Genomic DNA, 26821 nt, shown 5'->3' on the forward strand with positions numbered 1-26821 from the left:
GTTTCTAAATTTGATAACATAAATTAGTTAGTCTTGTTCCGAAAAGCTCGGTATGCTTCTGTTCTATAGTTTTTATATTCCGAGTTTTGAAAGCCCTAGAAACCGAAAGAAAATCGACCACCGTGAATGAAAAGAAATGCTTTTGCATCATGTTAATTTTATGCCACGAATTCGCGCAATTCAAGCCGTGCAGTGTAAAAATAGAAAGCGTATGATTTAAATCCACAGTATACGTAATAAAATGTAAAAAAAAAAAACAACAACCTCGAGGATGATATTTCACTCGACTGAACTTAAAATTCAGCAATATTTGATCTGCTTGGCTCGATTTGGGTCACTGTCCGTCGATTCTGGACCTCTTTCCCGATAGAGGTTGCAATCGGGCTTTTCCTGTGAACTTTTTCTCTTGAAATGAGAATTAACTTTTAAATCATGTGTATGGCATTAATGGCATTTAACGGAAGCATACCAGCTGAAATGCAGAATTTCACGTAAGAAAGTTTGAACCACAAAATAGTTCGTTCAAGATTTAACAAATCGCGTACAATTTTAGAGACAAAAGGACCGCGACATTCGTTCGTCCAAAGACCATCTTAAGTCATGAGTGAAATTTGCAAAATTGCATATGTTAAAATTGCACTTATGCTATAACAACGCCATGATAACAAATATACGAATGGCCCCAGTTGACCAGGGAGATGCGTAATGCGCCTTAGACGCAATAGACGTAATGCGTCTTAGACGCATTATGTTCATGTTCTTGGTCCTAAGGATTCGTAATTAGGGGATTCTAGCCACAGTGTCCTCCTTCTGATACCGCTGTGTAGAGTAAACACTGCTAGCAAGCTCTCTCGCAGGTCACGTAGAGAAGCTTAGTAACAAAAGCGAAATACTTTTTCCGCTTGTTTGCCCGCGCTCTGTGATACATCTGAAGGGGCCTGGACTCCTTACAGACTACCAGGTGGCCAACTGGATGTTTACTCGACCGAAAAATGATTTTTTGATTCCCTGCAACTATTTCTTGGTTCTAAATAATTATCTTTATTGCAACCGAGGACTTGACTGACTGTAGAGAGAAAACGCCCTGGTAAATTTGCCCCATCACACGAAAATGTTTCTCTCTTTACTTTTCCTGTTATCTAAAGATGAGGATAAGTACTTTGGGCTTAAAAGTCTGCTATTTTTGAGTTGTTTTGCTGTGCGACCCCTTTTTAATAAATTACACGCCGGAGACACTTATTTCGGTTGACAGAAAATGTCACATTCGAATGAAATAACAGCCAGTAGCCGAAATGAAATGCCCTGCAACACCGAGGGGATCTTGTTTTTTTTTTTTTGTTTAATTTGTTTGTTTGTTTGTTTTTAAATGGCGCCCTGGACGTCCAAATTAAGAGCAGTTTTGCTGTTGCTCCTCAGGGGAAATTTTCAGTTCTTGGTCTCTGTGTAAATACAGATGACCACTTGCAAAACAAATCGGTAGTGGATGCAAGCGGAGTGCTAATACTCACCCATTTTACATGACGTATAGTCTGAATGAGACCATTAAAGTTAGCCGAAACGGAAAATGCTCAATTCTATTTCCGTAATCCTAACCTTGAATTTCAAATTGCCTTTAAAAGCGTCATTGCATGTTAGTCATAACCCAAAAACAAAAGACTCCACGTGCTTCTTTTGTTATGCCGCCTCAAGAACAATAAGTTTCCCATTGCTGCTCTGTTGTTTTTCTTTTATTCAGTGATGTCAGAGAACAATTCAGCAGGTAAGTAATTGTTTCGTTTGTCGTGGACGACACACAGTGGTTTAACCAAGGTCATTGTTTTAGTTTACATATTGTTTTTCTCAGTCCGGCTAGGATGTGCTCGAGTGTGCAACGTTCGACTGAGTAGTTGCCTACGCATTGCGTGATTAAGGCGTAAACTCTGCGGATCACTTAACACATGCTATTCTAAAATTAACATATCATTCTATACCTCACGTTGGGTAGTCACGATTATTCTGCCTCGTTTGTATGGGTACAACAAACACTGACCGGACGCGCTGACGTTCTGTACGATACTGTCGAAGAAATTGTTCACTTCCCAGACACGGATTTCGTCTCGATGAAGGTATGTTTGAACTTAACTGTTTAGTGTGAAACTGTACGGTTATCTGGGGTACTAATGTGGTTGAATAACTCAGATATCTCTCCGACGATCGATCAATATTCATTCGACATCCGTACTAACATGACGGAGAGAAATGCTATTATGATTGAGTTCTTGAGTTGTGTTTTCTCTCTCGACTTGTTGTCACAGGGGAAATTCATATTAGCAAACAGTTTTGTAGGGTGATTCGTTTTATTTGATTCGCTTAAACTACTATTGTACTGGCGAATATAAACACACCACAGTAAAAGAAGAACAGCGCGCGGTGTATATTCAAACTGTGACGACATACTCCGTTTCGCCTCTGTAATTTGAACGTTGTTTCGCTTCGATTGAACGTTTTAATTTTTTCATTGCCTACGTTTTTCCTCCTTTGATAAAGAGGCAGCTTGAGAACTCTTTGCAGGTCGCATTATAGCTTATAAAAATCGAGAAGGCCGGCAGATGGCGAGAGTTGGTTAAGTCTCACAAATGACGTTAGTTAAAATGGCCTTAACAACTAACTTGCAGTAATATCCTGTTACCACACTTAGATGAACAACTACCGAGGCATCACCTGGCTCTATTGTAGGTTCTTTGTTGCCATCTAGTCATTTGTAAACCTGAAAGCTTGCTTTACAGGTAACTTTTTCTTTTTGAAGAATGATGTGTCCTGCGCGAAAGCAAATTATTTGTATTAAAAAGCAAAATAAACTTTTCACAGGGTTGTCATCGTGCAGGTATTAAATAAACAAATTCGCTGACGGAGAAAACTAATAACTTCACCACATTTATTGTCACTTAAACATGAATTTACCATCGGATTTTTGAGTTCTAGTTTTTCATTGTCGAAGGTACCAGTGATCATATCACGAGCAACAAAATTTTGTATGATGTAGATTTTCCGTTTTGTTGTGCGTACTGAATTGACACGCCTCGAGGAAACCGCAATTTCCGCGAACTGTTTTTTCGGTCGTTTTTCTTTATTGTTTATACTTGACCTTCCCTATAAGATTTCTAGAAATAAGCTTTCGTGATCACACCAAATTGGATTTACTTTTTCCGGTGTGAGCGTTCACTCCGCCAACAAAACTGTCAGATCGTAAAGCCATTTGTAAAACCAATGTTAAAACCTACAAGGTGAAAGTACTTTCCAGTTTCTGTTCCGTTGTGAAACAATCGAGTAATATAATTTCGTAGAACCATCTTTCAGCCTAGAGGAAGTCGAAAGAGCGGACGTTCTTTGGTAACGTTTCAAGCTGACACAATATACTAATACGGTACATCGGGCCAAAGCAGTTTTGAGCGAAATGGATACGATCTCGGCCTCAGAATTAACAATGAGCTTTTCTCGGGAAAGTGCGAGGTTAAATGAATATGTTATATGTTTTCTACATCAGTATCTGACCGAAAAGGGCTCTGATCTGATGCGGTCCAATTTATAATCTTGTCTGTTGATAGTGAGTGGTGTTTGTGGTGAGAGATAAGTTTCAGTTGACTCTTTCAAGAGAGCACTCTTGGTTACTAAATGTACTTTGTACTGGTACCAGGCTTTTGACCCTGGGATTTGTCAGAAACATTTTTCAACCAAGGTAACATAATAAATGGCTGTTTTTCATAATCCGGGGAAGGGGGGAGAGTATTCCCCAAAGTTTTTGGTAGGGGTGTACAGCTCAAAGCTTGAAACCCTTACCCTTTTTCAGACCAAAATCTTTGATTTTCCAAACCCTATTTCAGACCTGAGCCAAAAATCGATACCCCATTTCAGACCTCTAAAATTAATACGTGGCTCTAATATATAACCGCAGCTAAACAGAAGTGGTCTACATTTGCACCGACATTTGAGACGGGCCACCAGTTTGCACCTGTTGATGCCGAAAAAAGTAGTTCCCTCTAAAAAAATACCCATTGTTTAACCAGAGTAAAAACCAAAACCTACTTCAGACCAAAATGGCCGGTAAAAGTCTGTGCTCTTTTTCACATTAAAACGGCTCAAAGAAACATACCCTTCATATCGCCCCCACCTCCCCCCGTCCCGAGTTCAAAATAATAATAATAATAATAATAATAATAATAATAATAATACGAGAAGTTCCGTGAAACCTTCAGCACAACCGTGGAGATAAACGTTTGTAGATCGACTCAGTCGTTGTAACAAGTGCCTGGATGGGGTTTAATTCATTCATCTGAGAATTGTTCAAGACTGAAACTGAAACGAAGCGCGTTTGACTGATATCGTGGATCTAAGTTCAACAAAATTTACTTGTCGCTGAGAAATGGGCTAAAATTTTAAGTGAAGAGAAACTGCGGGAATTTAATTGACAACTGAACTGATGCTGATTCCAGCAAGTCCCACACAGACCTCTGAACTGATGGCGGTTTATTTAATTGTTAGATTGTTAAATATAGGCGCAGAAATTAAATATCAGTGATATCCTGGGTCGGCAACGAGACAGGAACGAGCCGTGAACCAACTTATTAAAATTGTGTACACAGGAGGTTTTATTTCAGAGTGCTTGAATAATTTCTTAATTGGTAAGGTGACAGATATCATCTTTTATTGAAATTAAGAGTGGTGGTGGCGAAAGATGTGTTAAATTAGAAAATAGCCCAAAGAAAATACTCTGGTAAAAAAAATCGTGTTTCTATAACTCGATAGAAACACGGAAAATGTTTTCTATTCTTCAGTTGCGTCCAATTTTACTGAAATGGAAAACGCAAACTAAAAATGGCTTTTTAAATTCCGCGTGATAAAAGCATTGAGCAAAACCAAGAACAGACTACCCGAAGCGTAGCTTCAGTTACAGCGGAGCTTCTCTTTGGAACGATCTTCCCGAGGTACGTCGCACTACAAAATCTCTAGACATCTTCATGAGAAGCATTAATAAATGGTTCTTTGCATCAGACTCCCACAAGGCTAATATGTAAACCCGTAAATAGAAAATTTTACATGTGATGTATTTCTGTTTTCAATTTTTGTACTGATATTTTTGCTCTGTAATAAATTAAGTTTTCATTCATTCATTCATTCATTGAACAGATTTCTGAAGCGGCTAGCCAACGTCAGCAGAAAAAGAATGAAACTTTTGAAAATGTCAAACTTAAAACCCCAACTGATGTTTTAGTAAAATCCTTTATGTGGTCGAATGAAATGTTTCAGATGGGTATAATACATTAATATTAATTGAACTTAGTTTTGCTGTTCTCTTGGGCAATTTGCCTCTGTCTTCGGCTTCTTTAGATGAAAAATAACCATAACAGTGCGAAACAAAGTTTTGGCATCTTCGTGACAGCAATGCCAATTTCAATTGTTTTTAGTGAAAGTACGAAATTCGCCATTTAGTTTATATCTATATAATCATATTCACATTTTGCTGGTGCACATGCGCTGAGAAATTTCGTCCAATGCACCTGGTTGAAATTTTATATTAGAACAATGCAGAGAGTGGCACGTGTTTGTCAAGCGATTGCTCTTGACCAGAAGTGAAGCAGTCTTTGGTTTACTGACCATTTTCTAATTTTACATTTTGAACTTCTGTACGTGGGTGCAGAAGTTCAAGGGTAGCTTTTGAGCCTTTTTGCGTTTCAGGGATATTCCATGAATTACAACTTACCAACCTGCTGTTTTCTTTCTAAAAATACTGCTTCCAGTGCTGCGAGCGGTGATAGACATTGGTTATCCGATCTGTTGTTTTCTGTACCTTAACATTGCAACATTGATGAAGTGGACAGAAGCCACTGAAAATTCAGTACAGGAAACGTCAGATCGGATAACAAAAAATCTTAGCGAATATATTCTCTGTGTTTTGTTTTGATTGGACATTTTTGTCTCAATGATTGTTTTTCCAATCGAATTCTTTTTATAATCCCTTGAGACCTCAGAATATCTTTGTTATCGGGAAAGATATTCAGAATTCTGGTCTTGTGTCTATTATTTGGAGGATTCTACAGCAATTTTCGGAATTTTCGGTCTTTCAACATGCTTTAAGATAGCTAACTACTGCAATGTTTTCGTCCATGCATAAAATTTCTGTCTTCTCATAGGGAAGAAGTATGATTGGACGTTGACTAAGGAAGTACAAGACACGACAATTTGTCCGTAACAGTTGCAAAAGATTAAACGCAAACATGCGTGTTGTCAAGAAAGCTCCGCAGCTTCTACCTCTGCTACTGTTATTTCTGACATTAATAACCCCAACATCTGGAGAAGAATTTACTTTGGGGTTGCTTACTCCATTCGCTTCCTCGACGGCGTCCACCAACTCGGAGGGAAGGTTCTACGCGCCTGCCATCGTTCAGGCCGTGGACGACATTAATAACAGCTCTGATCTTCTGCCCGGTCATAATGTGTCTTTCATTTGGAATGATACAGCGTGCGACGAGGACCAATCGCTGAGAGCATTGGCTTATCAGATACACGAGAGGCAAGTGTCCGCCATAATAGGACCCGGATGTACATGTCAGGTGGAAGCCCGACTGGCCAGCGCATTGGACATCCCAATGATTTCATACGTGAGTTCCTTTTAATCTCATTATCTTTCAATAAGTTCAAATAAGGAAAAGAGCTCTCCATTTAACAAGAGCCGTATGTCAATAGAGACATTTCATCCTAACTCCCCAGTCTAATATATTTAAACACACTTGTGGCCTGCAATCTTCTGCTTTGTTGCGCAATAGAGTTAACGCTCAAAATGTCAGCCTTCAAATTGGTGAACTTCGACTCGTTACCAGCTTAGTATTTCAGACCCGGGTGTTTTTTTTGCACAACTTATGAATTGCAACGCTACCATACTAGGTAGCAGATTGTATTTACCAAATTTGAAGGACGCAGCTGGGATGGAGGACAGTAAGCTCAGTTAATTTTTAATTTCCCATGCATTTGTCTATAATTTTTTCCCGCGAACCGCGTTGGAAATTTTGAAAAATTAACTGAGCGTCTTCTAGTCAAGCTACATCTTTCAAAGTTGGTAAATGCAATCTTTTACCTGATATTTCAACGTTGCGATTTACAAATTGCGTAAAATTCAATTGTTTGAAAAAGTTAGTTTCCATCGGATTCCCATACCAACAGTGTAATTTCTGACAGCTTTGCCTACCCGTCAAAATGGCATCAAAAACCGTAGTTAGGCCTATTAAACTTGCGTTTTGATATCAGGGAGAATAATAAGAACAGACGTTTTAAGCCACGGATGGCAATCAAAAGTTGAGTTGTTGTTTTTGCGCGCTTTCTCTCGAATGGACGAGTTGGAAAGTTCTTGCGTTTAAAATTTAGACGTTTTTGTTTGTGTGCTTGTTTTTTGTTTGTTTGTTTGTTTGTTTTTTTAAAGTCGATAATTAACTCTTAATTCTATCTTTACAGATGTGCAATGATCCGTTTTTGGGGCTCAAGAAGGATCTTTACGCAACATTTTCGCGCACCAACATCCAAGTAGAGGTGCGCAAGCTGTCCAGAGGGCTTATTAAGTTGCTGCGTAAGTTTAACTGGACTCAAGTGGCCATCTTGTATGAAAATCGCACCAGCTACATTAGAATGAAGGATGGAGTTGTTGACGAGTTCAAGAAAAACGATATCAAAGTTCTGCTTGAGAAAACACTTCTTGATGAGAAATGCTACAGTCGTTTGATCAACAACCGAACCTGTGAACAAAGCCATGTTAAGAATGTAACAACGTACATGCAAGATATGTTTACAGAGCTCAAGGAAAAATCTAGAAGTAAGCTTCAGTCTTGTTGTTAAATTATGTCTGTCTGTCCGTATATCTGTATGTATGCATGTAGAGCGTAGAGTATATTTCAAGGCTTGTGCTGATGATTATTAGACTCGCGTCCAGCACTTCTCTCTTAGAACTCGTATGATCAGACCTTGATGTAAAATGTATTTCGAATGGTAATTAGCTTCAGGTCGAGCTCTACTGATTTGCCGAACCTTTTCTCTTCTAGTTTTGCTTTACTTAAGCGAATACGCCGTGGCTCGACAGACGCTGCTCTACGCATTTGACAAGGGTATGACCGACGGTGATTACGCTTTCGTTATGCTGCAACTTGATCAGGAACAGTACATACGCAACATAAAGAGGCCTGGGCAGATTTTCGTGCTATTGAATTTGCCCAGAGAGAGATGGTGTGATTATAACCAAGCCTTGGAGTCGGTTATATTGGTAGAGATTAACAGTACAGTGGTGCAGGAGGTTTACGAAGCATTTGAGGAGGAAGTCAAGCAAAAATTCGACAGGTTCTCTCCCGACTTATCTAACGAGTCAAGTCAAGTAAGTTGACCCTTCTATATGACTTCTGAAACAGGTCAGTGCGCTTTTTCACAAGGCGGTGGCCTCTTGGTTAGTTTGCTCGTCTCCGGATCGAGCGGTCCGGGTTCGAGCCCTGGCCGGGGAAATTGTGTTTTGTTCTTGGGCAAGACACTTTACTCTCACAGTCCCTCTCTCCACCCAGGTGCATAAATGGGTACCAGCGAAATTAATGCTGGGGTAACACTGTAATGAACTCGAATCCCGTCCAGGGGGGAGTAGTAATACTTCTAGTCGCGTCGTGCTACTGAAACCGGAGATAAGCGCCGGCCTGATGGGCCACTTAGCTCGTATGCAGACGTAAACTTTATATCGAACAAAGTCAGTAGAGTAAGTAAAGAAATGAATGGTCATCGCAGTCATGTTCACAACTTTAAACGCAGCTGTGAAAAGAAATCCTGTAAAAAAGTTTAACCTCAAACGAGATTCGAGACCTTTCGTCTTTCATTGTAAGCTACTATATGACTTGCACCCTGAACAAATTGCTTTACATTGCTAAGTATCCAAACATTTTAATTCCTCTGGCATCTCTCGTGAAACATTACTGTGTTTTGTATTGTTTTTTTCCATCAAGGCAACGCTGAAAGTCGTAAAAATATTTTTCAACTCGGTACCTGGGCTCCTTACAGGTTCAATGAACGTTTCTTTTTAAACTATTTGATCCACGCGGACTACCCACAAGCTTCTACTTTGCTCTGACAAAGGGCTAACGCTAACCACCCACAAAACCACAAACCCACCCACTTATCTACCTACCTACCTACCTACCTACCCTCTTACTTCCGTAATAGGCCATTCTTCTGCCTCCATGTCAAAACGAGTCTTTGTGCAAACCCATTCGTATGAAAATGTGTTTCAACTGCAGGTTCATTTTCTTGCAAATCAAACTTGGCCTATCACTTACTTCACTTGATTATTTGGTAGTTCATTTGCTTGTTTGTTGTTCTCCACAGGGGCAGCTGCCTTACTTCGCCGCTTATTTGTATGACGCCGTTTTCCAGTATGCCAATGCGCTGAACAAAACCTTAAGCAGAAACGAACTTCCAACCGGACGGAACATTGTTGACAAAATGCTAAACACGAGTTACGAAAGTAAGTTACACAAACGCCTAGGATCTTGTTGAGGATATTCACGTCAACTGAACGGCCCCGTTGTGTCACTTGTCTATGATCTGTTGTTGTTATTATTATCATTATTATTATTATTATTATCATCATCATCATCATCATCATGATTTTAGTAGTATTGAACCATTGAAATTTAATTTACGAGAAAGTATATTTTTTTGAGTACACATTCCCAGAACAAGTATATTTTCAATGTCTTAATACAAAAATGCTCTTGTTTTTGTTATAATAATAATGATAATAGTAATTACTATTAATAATTTTTTTAATTAATTTTTTTTAATAATAATAATAATGTTTATTAGTGGCTTTTTATAGTACACCAAAAAAGTGATATTAGCTGACATATGTAACAAATGCAAAACCTAGTCTAACGGATAAGTACCCCTGAGACAAGTACAGCACTGATGAGTTGTGTTTCATTGCGCAGGCAAGTTAGGAACCCGAGTGATTATCGATCTGAATGGAACTGCCGACCTTGCAGATCTTCGTATCGTTGATATTCGCTGGAACAGCGATGGCTCACGTGCAAATTGTAAGTGTCTATTATAGGTTTTTCCCTCTGGGCTAATGATTAGTGTGCAGGCCTTGGGAACGAGCCGTCCGGATTCGAGTTCTGACTGGGTTCACTGTGTTGTGTTTTTAGATAGGACTCTTTACTCTCTCAGTGCCTCTATCCACCCAGGTGTATCAAGAAGTACTAGCAAACTGTCACAGCAACCTGATAAATTACTAATACTAAGGGAAGCCTGCTAGTCGAATTTACTTACGCTATGGGTTTGCATTGCCAGCCGCTGAAATTTACCACTTACTAACCGACTGCGAGGGCCGCACGACAACAAGATTTAACCATGTGGAAGATTCTGGTCACAAATTGAGAAAAATGGGCAGAGTTTTTCAAATTCTTCCCTTATGTCTTGGAGAAATCGCTAAAAGCTTACTACTGTGGAAATTGCCATGCCAGGCTTGTTTTGGGCGACGATTCTTGGTCATAATTTAAGTTCTGGAGGGACTCCCATCTAAAAAGGACGGGGGTGCTCGTCATAACTTTTAGAGGTTGACAAAGCGATTTTGGTTCCTATTAAGGTGTCCACCCTCAGAAGGTTCAGTGCGGGAGGATGACGTTCCTTTTAAGCCGTAAAAACCGTCCTTTTTATATGGGCATGCTCCGGGGAATTTTAGCAAAGTTTCGATCAAAGGAAAAAAGGAAATCGCTGTGATATTCCCCTAACACTGCTTTGTATCGAGTCGTGAATTGTAGTTTATTCTTTTATTACACAGATTGCGAAAGTAACGCCCCCTATGCCTCTCAAGTGGGAGATATCACGTTCAATCAAGAAGACTTTCGTCTTAATATTGACATAAATAAGGTTCGGTGGCCAAATGACAAAAGCATTCCTGCCGACAGTCCCGAGTGTGGGTTTGACGGTCTGGGGTGTGTGACACCTTCTCCAGACGTAACTCCTACTTCCCCTGATGACAATTCTAAAATTGGTAGGTTGAATTTACAATAAAGAACTTTACACTGAGCTTCTATTGTAATATTTATTCTACTCGTATTATTTGAGGCGCAGGTGTCTAAATTTTGAACTTTCTTGTGCAATTCTTCGTTTCAATGATATCTTGTTTTAAGGTAACTTTGCCGTATTAGCTGCTTAATAATTTGAACCTGTTTTCTGAGGCTGTGAAAAATAGTAACATCCAGGCACACATGTTTAAAGGCGTTAAGCGACGCCATGACAAACAGATAACTATTCTATATAGCTCCAGGTTATGTCATAAATGTTTGATGTTTTAGAGGTGTCTTAATTCAACGAAAACCCAAGGTCTGAGGGGATTCTATACTCCGTACCGCTTGTACGGTGTTGGGAAGGGTATGACGAAGCACAGAACACGAAAACATTTGGCTCAAAGGCAGGTTTAGTGTCATACTCATGAGTTTCATTTGAGTTTCATTGATTTGTCTTGATTGCCTCGGGGAGGCGTACAATGATTTCAAACACCGTTTAATAAGCCAAATCGGAGTTTCAAGCATTATTGCCTTGGACATTCCTAATTAATTCTCTCCTTTTGAATTTGAAAAAGAAAAACGAAAGAAGATAAAAAAAATTAATAATTTACTTATTCTTGAAGCAAGTGACTTATTTATTTTTGTTGTATTTCAGAGGCAGTGATAGGGGGAGTTTCTGCCTTCGCAGGCCTCATTTGTATCATACTGCTCGTCAACATTATCAGGTAGGATTCCTAAGATTCCTAGTGATTACTTTTGAAATGTCAAAGAAGGTTCCAATGATAATTCTTGACGCAGTTAAGAGTTATTTGCTCTTTACCTTACAGACAATACATGTTAAAGAGGGAAATGGACAGTTTATTGTGGAAAATTAACTACAAGGACATACATTGGGCGAAGACAACTTCTGGTGTTAATTCTGTCTCAGACGAGACTGACGGAACGGAAGTAAGGAAACGCTTCTTTAATAAACCGACATGTAACCGACAGGAAAGGCGGGAAAACGCGAGTGAGCACGATGTGATTGGGTCAGCTGGCTTTGCATCTGATTGGTGGAGCAGCTACAACGAGTATTTGATATAACGGAATCGCTGAGCGCAGTGATACAAAACCAAAGCAATTCTGGATTAATTGTGACACTCAGTTGAAAACCTCCCGACAGTGTAACCAAATTTATTAATCTCAAATTCTTTGGCTTTATTATCCTACCTGCCTTTTCATTAGCCGACTCTTGAACACCGATTCGCGCACAGTTCCTGTACAAACAAAGTTGCAATTCTTTTGCAGGATGATAATTCTCTATCACTGTCTCGCAAGACGAGCACTCAGTTTACTTTTACAAACTTTGGATTTTACAAGGTGAGTCAGTTCTCAAAATACATACATACATACATAATTTATTTGATAAAGCAGGTTGGAGATCAAAATTGGCAAGACGCTAAGTCCTGATGTGGACCTGCACTATCTAAAATTATAAATTAATAAAATCCTACGTAATACACAATCCTACATAATTAAGACAATGGCTGAATAAATAGTGATAGCTAAAAATAGATAAGTACTAAGAATATACAATAAAATTTTAAAAGTAACTGAAGTCTAAGGATTTGTTTGAAATACAGCAGGACGCTTTTGTAAAACTGATAGATTTTAGAAGGTTCTTGTTTGCCTTAAGTTTTTTCTTGAAAGAACCCAGGTTAGAGCAGGTCTTGATATCATCGGGCAGGAGATTCCAAGATAGCGCAGCACGGTGTTTAAAGGAAGATCTTCCCATTTCTGTTCTTGGTCTATCGACCTCAACATTGAAGGATTTTCTTAAGTTATAAGTAGTCTTGGGTTTCACTAGTAAGCTATTTAGGGTTTCGATGCTATTTCCATAATAAATATTGTGCGTAGTAATTAAAAGCCTCTTAATGTAAAATGAGAGAATAGGGTTCCAATGAGGAGCGTCCGTGATGTGATCACTGTGGATGTAATGCGGTAGATTGTTAATAATTCTTGTTGCTCTCAAATGTATTCGGTCTATATCATCTAACAGGGCTGAAGAACAAGATCCCCATATTGCAATACCGTATAGAACACTGGGGATAATTGTTTTATAATAAATAGTTTCCAGGACTGGTTTTGGTAGGAACTTTATCCGTTTTAAGACTGCTACTTTGTTGCTGAAGGACTTACAAACGTTCTTAATGTGTTCTTGCCATGATAGCTTGTTGTCAATTGTTAACCCAAGACATTTAGATGATTGTTTGTACTCAATAGTACTATTGCCGTATGTCAGACGTGGCAAGGGACCAATAAAGTTCTGACTTGAAATTATCAGGGCTTCAGTCTTCGACTCGTGGGCTATTAATCTGTTAGACTGACACCAGGTGTACACTTGGTCTAAAATGCATTGCAGTGTCAAGATGATATTGTCGATGTCCTTGCCAATTGTATAAATTGTGGTATCATCAGCAAACATGAATACATCACCACTAGTTATTGATTCAGGAAGATCATTTACAAAGATTGAAAATAATTTGGGCCCTAATATTGAGCCTTGGGGAACTCCATACGTAATTGTTTTGTGCTTGGACTGAAATTCTGATAATTGGACAAACTGCTTACGAGCAGACATATAATCGTCAAGCCAGGAGAGCAAGTCACCCGACACACCGATGGCTTTCAGCTTTTCTAGTTGGATAGTATGGTTTACGGTGTCGAAAGCTTTTCGAAAATCAATGAAAAGTACCCCCACTTTCAGGCCCTTGTCGAGTGCATTTCTCCATGTTTCAGTTAGATGAAGTAAAAGGCTCTCAGTTGAATAATTTTTCCGGAATCCCCATTGTTTGTGGCATAACAAACCTTGTGTATCCATATGGTTGTTCAGGGTATCGCAGACAACATCTTCTAAGATTTTTCCTGGGATGCTGAGAAGGGAAATTGGTCTGTAATTGTTTACATCTGTTGGTGATCCTTTCTTAAATATGGGATTGACACGTGATAATTTCCAGCTTGAGGGGAAAGATGCATCTCTGACACTCTTCATAAAAATTGGTAATAGACTATGGATAACAGGGTCACCAATGAGGGAGAGGTCCCTTGGGGATACATGGTCAGGACCAATAGCCTTTTTGGGGTTAGCAGCCTTTATCAGTTTGTTTTTTAGCAGATCCCAGCTCATGTAGGTGTTGTCTCTGGTAGGTGTGACTCTAGTGATAAAGATGTTTAAGGATGAGAAGTCCAAAGGATCGAGTTGCTTAGTGAGGTCTTCGCTGACATTCACAAAAAAATCGTTAAAATACTCAGCCTTCTGTAAGTCATGGGTTATTATCTCCTCGTTGTGGTTGTGATCACAGATTGGACCAATGTTTTTGACTTTGTGTTTTCTCAAAACTTGGTTAGTCAATTTCCAGAATTCATTTGGGTTGGTAGTTAGTTGGTAGTTAACGATTCTATTGAACAACAACAACAACAACAAACAGCAACAACCACTATAAGTAAACATCTATTGCGAAGCTATCTCATTGATGGGATTTCTTCATTACACCGACATGTTGTTTCAAGTGCCGTTGGAAGGTTTGCGCGTCAATGGAAGGTTTTAAAATTTGTGTGAAGTAAAGTGTTCATGTGGTGCTTCGTTGTTTAAGGTGTTACTTGAACTTCTAATGACCGAACATTAAGTAACAGGGAAGACGTCAACGCGTGATCGATGTAGCTACAAGTTAAATAAGAATCAGAAATTCTACAGACTGGACACTGATGAGTTTGCGCATAAGAAGCAAATATTTAACCCTGAAAGTGATATACTTCTATTTTTAGGAAAATAAAGTGACAGTGAAGCAAGTTGGAAGCAAGGCGATTGATTTAACAAAAACTATTTTATTGGAACTGAAGCAGGTAACAAGTAATGATACGTCGCCTGTATCTTAAATGTAAAAACACAAGCTTGTAGAAAGCTCTCTACAAATTTACCGTGGTTATGAGGCTAAGAAGTGAGTGACTGAACGAACGAATAAAATTTAACCAAAGGGTATAATTATTTTGTTTCCTTCTTTTTATAGATGCGCGACTATCGTCATGAAAATCTTGTCCAGTTTTTCGGAGCCACCATAGACCCTCCATACATCTGTATTGTGTCTGCCTTCTGCCCGAGAACCCTGAAGGTGATCATGATGTTATTAACTTAACGTTAGGTCAAGAGTTATGCTTCTCTCAATCAATCAATCAGTCAGCCAGTCAGTCAGTCAGTCAGTCAGTCAGTCAATCAGTCAATCAATGTATTAATGTTATGCGTGGAGAGAGGTTGCCCTCGGTATCCCAGCCAGGGGTTCCTGTATAAAACGCATGACAAAAATAACAATAAAATGAGAGGAAAAAAAAAAGAAAGTAGTTAAATATCAGTCAAATAGGTAACAGCTCTACAATATTCGAACCTTCAACTTTAAGACATATTGGAGTGCTGTGACAGCTGTGAAATGTCCTCAGTTATTCCATAAACCGAGCTAACGGCATTTTCAAATAAAGTAATTGAGTTCGTAGAAAAACACATTGTCTCTGACATTATGAAGAATGCACTCGATAAATTCTAGCGAAGTTTGCGTGGAAGCAATGGTCTTAAAGTAAAAATCCTTATGGGTGTTGGGGAGGGGAATTGAAAGTGGCAAAACTCTCTTTTGCGTTTAATATCGTACACTACATGAAATACCGGACGGATTCTGTTATTTTTTGTGTGTCTTTCTTTGTTCCCTCGCGTTTTGAAACTGAACTAGTGTTGTTTTCACGATGAATTACTCCGGTTCGGTGATTCAGTTTTTCCTTCAGTTAGTACTTGGAAGTGATTTTCAGTCGTTGGTAACTCCACTTAACATATTGTTTGATTTAAACTGCAGGATTTCCTGGCTTGTTCAGACGTTAGCCTGGATAAAACTTTCGTCTCCTCTCTGGTATCCGACATTGTAAAGGTAAGTGACGCCTTGTAGACTCAAAAGTGGATGTATATGAGCGTGCACAACCTGTCAGAGCAACCAACTTTTCGCCTGATATTCAATAGCGTTGGTGTAATGAACACCTAAAAAAATAGCCTCTCTAATATGAGAGCACGAGATGGTCTCTTTTGAGTTCCCTTTTCCCCCTGCTGGCCCGGCTTGTTCGAAAGGTGGATAACGCTATCCAGCGTATAAATCACTATCCAGCGGATAGCGTAGTTTGTTTTGTTAACACTTATTCATTGGATAGCCAGATTTATCTGGTAGATAGCTTTATCCAGCCTTCCAACAACTGAGGCCAGAAAGGTAGAGGATTGCTCGAACGTGCGCAGTAAATGTATAAATCTTTTGCCTGTTGGGCGCGCGCCTATTACAGAGAACGAATTTGATTTGAAGATTGCTCCCACTACAGGCGTAAAGAATTTGTCCTGCTCTTCGCGCACACCACTTGATGTTAAATCAATAGAACTCCGAGCAGATGATTTCTAAAGTGTTTTTAATTGACCGGAATGCAGTTAAGAAATGCTTTATCTCTTGCTTTATTTTTCTGTAACTTTTCGTTCATCAGGGTATGGCATATCTTCACAGCACAGAAATCAAATGTCATGGTAACCTAAAATCTTCCAATTGCCTGATAGACAGCCGATGGACGCTAAAAATCGCTGATTACGGGCTCACGTGTATGAAATTAAAGTGTAATCTGGGCCCAAAGAACAGCAGCGAAGGTGAGAGAAAGCAAAACAACAACGATAACGATATCAACTACAACAGAAACATTACAGAGAAACTACAAACGACAACGGCCAACAACAACGAACCTAACTGCGTCAAACTGTCACTAGTGATTACATTAAGCGAATGAACTGAAAATCAAAGTGTTATTTGGGTCCAAAGAACAGTAGCGCAGACAAGGCAATCTAAAAGTGATATATTTGGTGGATACGGTTGTCCATCCTTTTAACGACTGGATTGGGCTATTTAACCGGGCTAACGGCCCAGTTTATTATTCAGTTTTTACCTGATTAATAGTGTATTTAAATCGCTCTTCAAACAGACAGCATCATTGACTACCAAAACTATACCTTTAACAAATTACAGCGATCATCGCTTTCATGAAATATTGTATGCTTTACTCCGGCAGACTTGCTGTGGATGGCGCCGGAACTTCTCCGCGAGCGACAACAACGTCCCTCCAGCAGCGGGAGCCAGAAGAGATCAGAATGTTACTTGAAAATGGTAAATCTCCAGAAGTGTGATGTGTACAGCTTTGCTATTATCCTACAAGAATTTCACACCAGGAAAGGACCTTACAGCAATAACTCGAACTTGACCACCAGAGGTATGTCAACTAATATTTTTCGATAACTCAGAGAATTTTAGCTCGCTCATTGGTCGAGAGCTGTTGTCAATGAGAGTGCAGACCATGAAAATGACGTGACCTGTAACGTGGAACGTTAGGCAACAGAACTTGAGAAATTGTGGGGACTTTTTCAACAACCGTCGACTTTTTAAAAGTGAATTAGAACATTTGATATAACCTGCGATGTAGGCGTTAACGGGGAGGGGCAGGGGAGGCTAAGAATGCGAAATAAACAAAAGCGGGTTCTAATAGCAGGCGTCTCTCTTCTTTCACACTCCCACCTCCTTCCATTTCCGATTTCTCTTCCCGCCTTTCCCTTTTACGCCTGCTACTCAGGGTACATTAGATATGGAGAAATTTTCGGAGGAACGCGTTGTTTTTAATCACAAAGAAAGTGATCTTAGGAACTGTCACGCGCGCGCATCCTCTAATTGACCGGTGAATTTTCGGTGTTACCATGGAGAAATGTGCGTGGTCGTTCAATATGTGAAATAGCCCGATGGCCCACATGTATGTAAGCGATACTTGACTGTATGTTTTGTATCATAAAGCGAACACGAGTGTTGCTTATCCCCAAGTATGGGATGCTAAATCATAGTTAATAGAGAAAACTGGTTAAGAAACCCGGTAACTGACATCAGAGAAGCAAACCGGCTATATAATTGCAATGCTTCTATTGTTTACATGTAGTTGTATAAGCACACATAACCACCTTTTGTATTTTGCCAGGTTTTGTGCAACCCCCAAAATAGCCAACAAAAACTTACAACAAAGAACTTTGCCAGGTTTCTTTCCCTCTGTCAACTATGGTTAAACCGTATGGTTTACCTCTGCTGACAATTCGCCAGCAGTCACTTGTTAGTTTAGGTGATCATGAGCCACTGGGCAAGTAGTTTCTTTCCCACTAACGTGCACTAGCTATATATATATGTATGTAAATTTTACGAGTCCAGCACAAAAAAAAGTACCGATACTAATGCTAAGGTAATTTGCTTTTCTTTCTCAGTGTAGTACACATGTAATGTTGTAAGGCTTATAAGAGGTTTAAGTTTCAAAGAGTGGATGCAATAAACTAAGATTACCGATGAACTGAATCATATACATGTACATCAATTAGTACCCGAGGTAATATTGACAATTTCCAGGCTGGTAACAATTGTTTGTTTCGTTCTTTTCAAGAAATCATACGCAAAGTCAAGGACGCCGAGGTTCCTATTTTCCGCCCCACCGTGTCGAATATCATTGAGGAGTTGGATGAGCTTAGAGATCTGATGAAAATCTGTTGGGAGGAAGACCCGGATAGCAGACCAGACTTTCCTGAGATCAAAAGAAGAATAAACAGGATTCTCGTGACTAAAGGAATGTAAGTAAAGAATATTGTAAGCAGAGGGAAGATCGGAATGGAGGGGTAGTTATATTGAACACTCATAACAAGGAGACTGTGATTTCTTGTTGCTATAAAGGACTGGATTTATAAAAACCGTGTCAATACTTTGCACCAAATAACTCATGTGCACTTTGATTTCACGACCCCTAAAGGCCTCCAAGCGACGAAAAAGAAATTAAATAAATAGAGAGAAGAGAAAGAAAAGGAAGATAAAGGAGTGGAGGAAAAAAACTGACATTCCTTTTAATTTTTATTTCGTCTACTTTGGAAAGAAGAAAAAACGATTGAGCAGAGCGCGAATTCTTTAACACTGTTTTCATATATAAATCCAGACATATATGCAAGTAAACGCTTCAACAAATATTATGATATAGATAGGACCCTGCGCGTGCTCTAATTGGTCAAAAACCTTTTTTTTTAACAGAGTATAAAACATAGAAAAAGCGTGTTTTATTGTTTTTAGGCACATTACCTCTATATCATAAAGCAAATGAAGAAGCTAAACCGTGTATTACACTATGATAAAACACTCCGGGCATTTGAGAACACTCGAGAAATGTAGAAAACGCTCGCCTGCGGCTCGTGTTTTCTACATTTCCCTCGTGTTCTCAAATGCCCGTCGTGTTTTATCACAGTTTAATACACGGCTTAGGCTTTTTTATCTGTTAGCGAAATGGACAAAAGATACATATCTAATGGTATAGACGTCATCAGCAATCTCAGTTATCGCAATAATTAACCAGGGTTTCTTTTTAATTTGTATGACTTGAATATTTGAATGCTAGTTATTTTCAGGTTGTTTCTGCCTTGAAAATTTTTGGGAAGTCAGGCTGTCCTTACAAATTCGTCGCACGCATGCAATGTATCTCTAATCCCAGTCTGCAAATTTTTGATTACCCTGACTCTTTACAGAAAAAGTCTCCGTTTTCCACAGTACTTCGTAAAACTATATAAAAAAATTATTGACAGTTATAATAATATTACTAGTTCTTAAGCTGAAATGTAATCAGTTTCTTTGTAGTTAGATTTTGAAGAAATGCTTTTAGCCTAAATTATCTATTTAACTTTGGGGCACCTACTCGATTAGTTCCATAAACTATTTAGGTGTCCGAAACTCCACACAATCAACTTTGTATTAAAACTATTTGTCTTCCTTTATCTCCTTTTCTTTCTCTCTTGAACACTATTTTTTAATCACAATTGTAAATTATTTCATTAATGCTATTTATCGTCTTCTATATGTAATCTGTAAATATCTATATGAATTCTCTTTTTTTTCTGACACCTCTGTGAAATTACTGTTTGTGAGAGTTTAAATTGAATTGAATTGAATTGAAGTTTACGTTTCTTCTTTCTTACAACAGGAAAACGAACATCTTCGATAGTATGATGTATATGATGGAGAATTACGCGAACAATCTTGAGGATATTGTTACTGAAAAGACGGGTCAACTGAGAGAGGCAAAGAGAGAAACCGAGGAACTTCTTTATAAAATATTGCCTAGGTACCTATTCTATGATTTCGTCTTTGCATTTGTAAAATAAACGTGTCGTTCGTTGTGCTTGTGAAACTTCGTTTTGGTGGCAGAATGGAGTCACTGTCATGTAAAAATATCAATAATGGTTTTTCGACGCCAGGGCAACTGAGGACGAGCTAGATAGACCAAACGATGTCCTGACAGAATGGCTTTATCCAGGGGTCGTTTCCGTTTTGATTTACAGCCGGACAAATTCTGGAAATTTGAGCTGCTTGTTCGACAATTTGGCTCTCTTGGCTCTTTATCCCATCAATGTTTTGCATGCAGCGGGTTTTCTACGTGTATTCCTTGTTTGTTTAATTTTTTGTTTTCGTAAGGCGAGAAAGGTCCATCAATAATACTTATACTTCCACAATGTTTTTTGCTGTACTATAGAACAGTTGCAGAACAACTGAAAAAAGGAAAACAAGTCGAAGCAGAGAACTTTGATGAAGTTTCAATCTATTTTAGTGATATCGTTGGATTTACAGGACTATCTTCTGAGAGCTCGCCGATGCAGGTATAGTATCTTCATGATGTAAAAAGTACTTACATAACACTTGAGTTACTGTTGGACCTTGAGACAAGAAACGTCTCCTGGATGGGGCAAAGTAACAAGGCATCAAGCTCCTAAGAATATTGCTATTCCTCCAGTGAGATGCTAGGCTTTGTTCGTCACAGTTACACCTGGAAGGGAGGCAGCGTGGCCGAGTGGTTTAGGGCGCTGGATTTGAAATCTGGTGATCCCTGGTTCAAATCCTTCACCCTACTGCTATCTGGATTTGTTCTCGGTAGTCCCGAGTTCAACTCCTCGACTGCGTTGTGTAAATAGCCAACTGGTCAGCCTCCCACCAGTTGGGATTCTTAATAGTTTATTTTCTATTTGCAATATTTGGTTACTTATTTACAGTGTCCCCAATTAGCACAATAGTGCTAAATACATTCGACACTTAAATAAAGTTATTATTATTATTATTATTATTATTATTATTATTATTATTATTATTATGTGTATGCTCCCCGGCGAGGTCCTAGTTCTCCAGTGCCCGTTAATATTATATGACTTGTTTCGCGAATGGTCGTGATTAACCAAAACCCTCTCAGCGACTGGCTTCCTAGCGGCCAAGATGACGCTATCTTGCCCTCTTGGGATTACCTGCTGTGCCCTGCAAGAATACGGTGCTCTCTTTGTCATGTAACTAATTAAGTTTGACCAAGCCTGTTCGGTCAAGATAGCTAAATATTGGCCTCTCTTTTTTTGCGTATTTATGGATCTCAACTGCCCCTTAGTCCGTTAACACCCATAAATACCCAACCAACTTGACCTCAAGCTAGAGCTCTGGATTGCCAAAAACACAAGGCATGGAAGCCAGCCATGTTCGAACCAGGACCTTTCAATCCCAATCTCAACGTTCTGACCGTAACAGTCTGAGAAAGATGTCTTCTTTTCTCAGGTTGTGACGCTTCTTAATGATCTTTACACACTATGTGATGACATCATCAGCGAATATTTCGTGTATAAGGTGAGACTTACTTGACCAAATAGAGCGGCTAGTACGGAAAAAAAGTTTCAATCGAAAGTCTCTTCGGGCATAATCTTTCCTTTTCTCCACTTAACTACAAGGCGGACAGTTGTTACCGGGACCTGCTGTATTTAGAGGGATTAAAAGAGAGAATATATTTCTGTAATGAAACGTTCCTCTCATTGTATTTTGACACGATTACCAGTGTTTTATTCAGGTGCAGAAAACGGTTTTGATTCTGGAGTGAATTCCTGAATAAACGGGTTGAGTATGAAAGTATTATGAAAAGATGGTTGTCGGGTTGTCACTAGTGAAAACTAACGCAGAGTTGAAATTATTTGGTTAGGGAAATTTTATTTTATCCGGGAAAAGTCAAGAGAAAGATAAAAAATTTGAATTGAAAACTGATGTCTGTGGTTATTATTATTTTTTTACGGTTGAATCTACCATTAATATAAAGAGGATATTACACGGCTTCGCGAAGATTTGAATTTTATTTTCAGAGGTAAAAACTATACTTATGAACAAGCGCAGCGAGTAAAATGTTTTTTTAAACACGATCGAGGAAATAAAATTCATATATTCAAGACACCGTGTAATTTTCTTTTTGTCATAGAGAAAAACTAACTGTTTGCTCAAACAACCGTGAAAAAGTGGGAAATGACGTCATCAATACAATCACTAGTGAAGACATGGAAAATACACCACTCAGGTCCTGGATGTAGTGTCGAGAGGTGTATTTTCCAGTGAAACACTCTTGTCTATAGAATAAAGGGTATTTGGGCAATCTTCTCGTGCTCTCCTTAGGAGGTAAACATAGACAGTATTTGAACTCAACAATTGCAAGACAAAGTAAAATAACAAAACTGAGATTGCCGCTTTAATACTTCAGGTGGAGACAATTGGTGACGCTTACATGGTGGTTTCCGGTCTGCCAATAAAAAATGGTCACAACCACGCGGGAGAAATATCCCGGATGGCATTGCATTTATTGGACGCTGTCAACACAGATTTTGTTGTTCGTCACAAGCCAGACTACAAACTTGACCTTCGTATAGGCATTCACAGTGGTGAGTTAGCTGAAGAACAATTTTTAAGTGGAAATTAAAGCTCTTTGTTGAGTCCTGTTAAGTATCCTTTTCAATCATTAGAAAAAATGTGTAAACTATCAATGCCAAGCCGCACCACAAGACACAAAAAATGCAGAAACTAGAATTATTTCAATGGTTAACATTTTTTGCGGCTAACTGTTAAATGTTTTCCAATTTTTACGCCTAACGACGCAATTTGTAGCCCGCTTTACGGTTAACGGTTAACCCCATTAAGATCCTCTTTGTTATGTGTGGATGACCGGCCAGGTTCCACAATAGGCTTTCCATAAAGGGGCCAATGAAACGATATAGAATAGGCCGAAGGTTTCAACTTTACCTTAAAATCAACGTAACAATATTTCACCCGCCAGGTAGACACTAAAGAAGGAAAGAAATAACGACACGGTTAAGACTGGAAGTAGTTACGAGATTGCGAATAATAGTTGTAAGCAGTTTTACTTTTTCTAGCCATAGTTAATAGAGGCGGGATTGGTTACGAAACCTGACAAAGTTCTTTGTTGTATGTTTTTGTTCGCATTTTTGGCCTTGACCGTGCACAAAACACAATAGTTGTTTACTCCGTACTGAGGAAGTAACCAATAGAACCGTTTTGGACACGTAATTCATGCATAGTGTATGAGCTCAAGGCAAAAGATTGTGCACTGTCGTGGACCTTGCAACATAAATCTTGAAATCTTTGTTTGCTCCTTTGATGTTTGCCGGGTTTCATAACCATTCCCCTCTATTAATTATGTTCTAGCTAAACCCTCCTCATAGAGTTCTCTAAAATTGTAATTTCTCATGCCTTCAGGACCTGTCGTTGCTGGTGTAGTTGGTAACACCATGCCTCGCTACTGCCTGTTTGGTGACACGGTCAACACAGCTTCGAGAATGGAATCCAACGGGGAAGGTAAGAGCTCGCATTCGTATTGTAACAACAACTGTAAGGTTAAGAAAGAAACGAATCCACTTTACGTTCGGACTTGGCAGACATGTCTTATTTGTGTGTGTGTGTTTTGTTTTATTTACTAAAATAACACGCCTTTAACGAATGACAAGTACATGCATACATTCTTTACTTATCACTGTTTCGAATGGTCCGGCCATTGACTGGGCTCGATTACCAGCCGCTATTCGGGAAAGGAGCCCGCACTCCCTCTCATCTTGGGAGAAATTGTTGAATTTCAGAAAATGGCAACATATTTCGGCATTTTTCCTAAATAGTCATCTAATGCAAACATCAGGTAATTTTGGCACAGCTTGCATTTTTTGGATTGTATTCTTATTGTTCTTTATAACAAGTCAAGTTACGCCGGTTTGAGGTCACTACAATGAACGTTCTGTACTTGCGGAAATTAGCTACGTAATGTATACCCTCGGGATTTTCGATTCTAAGAACTTTACTTTCGGTTGGTTGTTACTAGCTTGTGGAACTTAACTCCTGTGTGCCATATCTTTGTGGCATGGGTATCCTTGGCAGAAAGTTATAGCAACAATAGACCTTTCTCGCATTCCACTTCAGTGTGTAAGAACAATAGTACCAGAGCGAGGTTGGGGTGGACATTTTCATGCATTTGCTGTATTTTTGTCCACCCTCACCTCGACTTGGCGCCATTGTTTGTTGGAATGCGGGAAAGGTCTATTCGGGATAGATTAAAAATTAGAATTATTTTTTCTTCATCTGTTCAGCCCGAAAGATCCATATCAGTGACGCCACAAAGAGGATCCTGGAAAAACTTGGAGGATTCACAATTGTAGAGAGGGGAGAAGTGTTTTTGAAGGTAAGACATATAACCATTTTTTTCTTAGCATTCCATCACGTAAAACAAGTAATGTCTCATTATGTTCAAAGCTCAATAAGGTTTTGGGGGCATTTCTGTTGAAATACCATAAGAAGAGCTAGGGAGGTTAATAGACAAGGGAGATCATTTATAATCCTCGGAGCAAGGACGATAACCAGCAATAACAACAAAAGCAACAACGACAACAACAACAGCGACAACAGCACACAAGCAACAAATTCTGGTTTTCTTAAACCGGCGTGAAGTGTCGTTAGTGTACTGAATGTACGTGACCTCCAGCTGAAAAGGGAGCTGTTTACAGCCAGTTAATTAGGTTCTCCTTTGTAAGTTTTTTTTAACTTTTGTTTTCGTTCCTTTTAAAGGGAAAGGGAAACGTCAGGACATTCTGGTTGACTGATTTCGTGCAAAGAAAACGACCACGACCCCTTCCTTCGCCAAAGAGGCTCTACAATCGTCGAATACACTTGTTCGGCAGCACCGGTGACGGCGTAGACCTACAGTCATCCTTCATCACACGTTCCTCGTCATTACGAAGATCTCTTAAAGAAGCGTCTGCGAACTCAATTAATAAACCTCCAGTCAAAATTGTAATCAACGACCCGGAAGACAACCATATGCATCCGAGGAAGCAAAGCTCGCACTCTATCACAAGCGTCTAAAGATTCTACGTAATCCATATTCCTAGTTTTCCCTAGAAGAGTTGCGTTACTAACTATCACATTGTGTTACGTGACTACCCGCTTGCAAAAGAACTGGAGTAGTCAATAATTTTCTAACTCACCATCAACATTCGACACGATTCCTGAGTCGATCAACTTTAGGCGCCGAGAGAAATAATCCAACCAGTTTGGAGTATGCGACTAAAACTCCCCGTATGTGGAGGTTGAAGATGCTTTGCAGATCAGTTTACGATGACCTGTCATTCAACAGACTGTGTACCAGCCCTGATATCTGCTAGAGATAAAACGTTTAGATTTTAGTTTTGTAGTTTTGGCTGGCGTGCCATTCCTTTGCTTTCACTAATCTTGCGTGGATTTTCAGCCATCCGGCAGCCATACAGGTTTCATTCCTTCGATGGATATACGATTAGTATATTAATGCTGTCCTTTAGTGAGTGCACTGGGAACGAAGATGCATCTCCAGAACATTTTAGTGAATTGGACACCAACAGTTTCAAAAGATCTTTGTTGAAAAAGATTGTTCATCTCTAACTGAAAGCTCTTCAAAAAGAGTTTTCTCTTTATTGCCTTTAGACATTTATATACTTCCTTGATTCAACTTCTTTCTTTTATTTATCATTATCATTATTATTATTGTTATTATTATTATTATTATCTTTTAACGCCTTGACGACGAAAGGGTGCTGTAAATTTTAATCGGAAAATGCAGCACTATTGAATTATATACAGTTTGTGTAGCTTTAATAAAATTAAAGCAGAATCTCTATTTGTTCTCTTCGGGAGCTGAGAAGAAAATATAAATTACAATCTTCCATTTCTAAAACATTGCTTTCTCCTTCACACCCGTTGTAAATATGTAAAAATAATCTAACATGTATAACTTTTTCGCTATTAGTGTCTCCGTCAATGAGGAATCCATGTTTTTTTTAATATATAGCAATACATACATCCGTGGAGGTACTGGTCTTCTAAAGGTAGAGTAAGGATTAAATTGAACAAAAATTAAGGAACTAAATTAAATTAAATTAGTTCGGATCGACTGAGCGTCTGGTGATATTTAGCAGCGATATTTTCATGCCTCAAATGGTTCGCTAACTCGTGAGTTCCCCACTGTGGGTCCCCTCATGGAATCGGGTACACTTGCCCTTTACGTTCCTTAATACGATTTCCTTTATTCCTTCACAACTAAACGTTTTGTTGCCTTTTGCATTCTGCGTGTCTTCTTTATGACTATTTTAATGTCTCTACTGGTCCCCTCGGGAGGGGCGGCGGCCTCATGGTTAGCGCACGCGCCTCCGGATTGAGCCGTCCGGGTTCGAGTCCTGGTCGGGGACATTGTGTTACTGATGTTCTTGGGCAAGACACTAAACTCTCACAGTGCCTCTCAGGTGTATAAATGAGTACCGGCAAATTTAATGCCACGGGGGC

The 26821-nt window shown here is 39.1% G+C and overlaps 1 protein-coding gene across 1 annotated transcript; it reads left to right on the forward strand.

Moving 5' to 3' along the window:
- Positions 1-177: 177 nt before the first annotated feature.
- On the forward strand, positions 178-26815 carry LOC145488978 (atrial natriuretic peptide receptor 2-like). The gene is made up of 23 exons (XM_081467849.1): positions 178-2105; positions 6168-6635; positions 7483-7837; positions 8064-8389; positions 9379-9517; positions 9984-10088; positions 10835-11047; positions 11719-11788; positions 11891-12011; positions 12351-12422; positions 14868-14945; positions 15110-15211; positions 15938-16009; positions 16602-16758; positions 17175-17372; positions 18573-18756; positions 20145-20285; positions 20694-20817; positions 21752-21820; positions 22713-22890; positions 23723-23821; positions 24601-24692; positions 25076-26815. The coding sequence occupies exons 2-23, from the start codon at positions 6252-6254 to the stop codon at positions 25370-25372; spliced, it is 3576 nt and encodes a 1191-aa protein (XP_081323975.1). The 5' UTR covers positions 178-2105; positions 6168-6251; the 3' UTR covers positions 25373-26815.
- The last annotated feature ends 6 nt before the right edge of the window (positions 26816-26821 follow it).

This window comes from Orbicella franksi, chromosome 6, assembly GCF_964199315.1.
Source record: "Orbicella franksi chromosome 6, jaOrbFran1.1, whole genome shotgun sequence".
NCBI classification, from domain to species: Eukaryota; Metazoa; Cnidaria; class Anthozoa; order Scleractinia; family Merulinidae; genus Orbicella; species Orbicella franksi.

Coding starts and splice junctions, on each gene's coding strand:
- LOC145488978 (XM_081467849.1), top strand. CDS start 6,252: ATGCGTGTTGTCAAGAAAGCTCCGCAGCTTCTACCTCTGCTACTGTTA. Junction 11,789..11,890: donor CTGCTCGTCAACATTATCAG/GTAGGATTCCTA, acceptor TTTACCTTACAG/ACAATACATGTTAAAGAGGG. Junction 14,946..15,109: donor TTTTATTGGAACTGAAGCAG/GTAACAAGTAAT, acceptor TTCTTTTTATAG/ATGCGCGACTATCGTCATGA.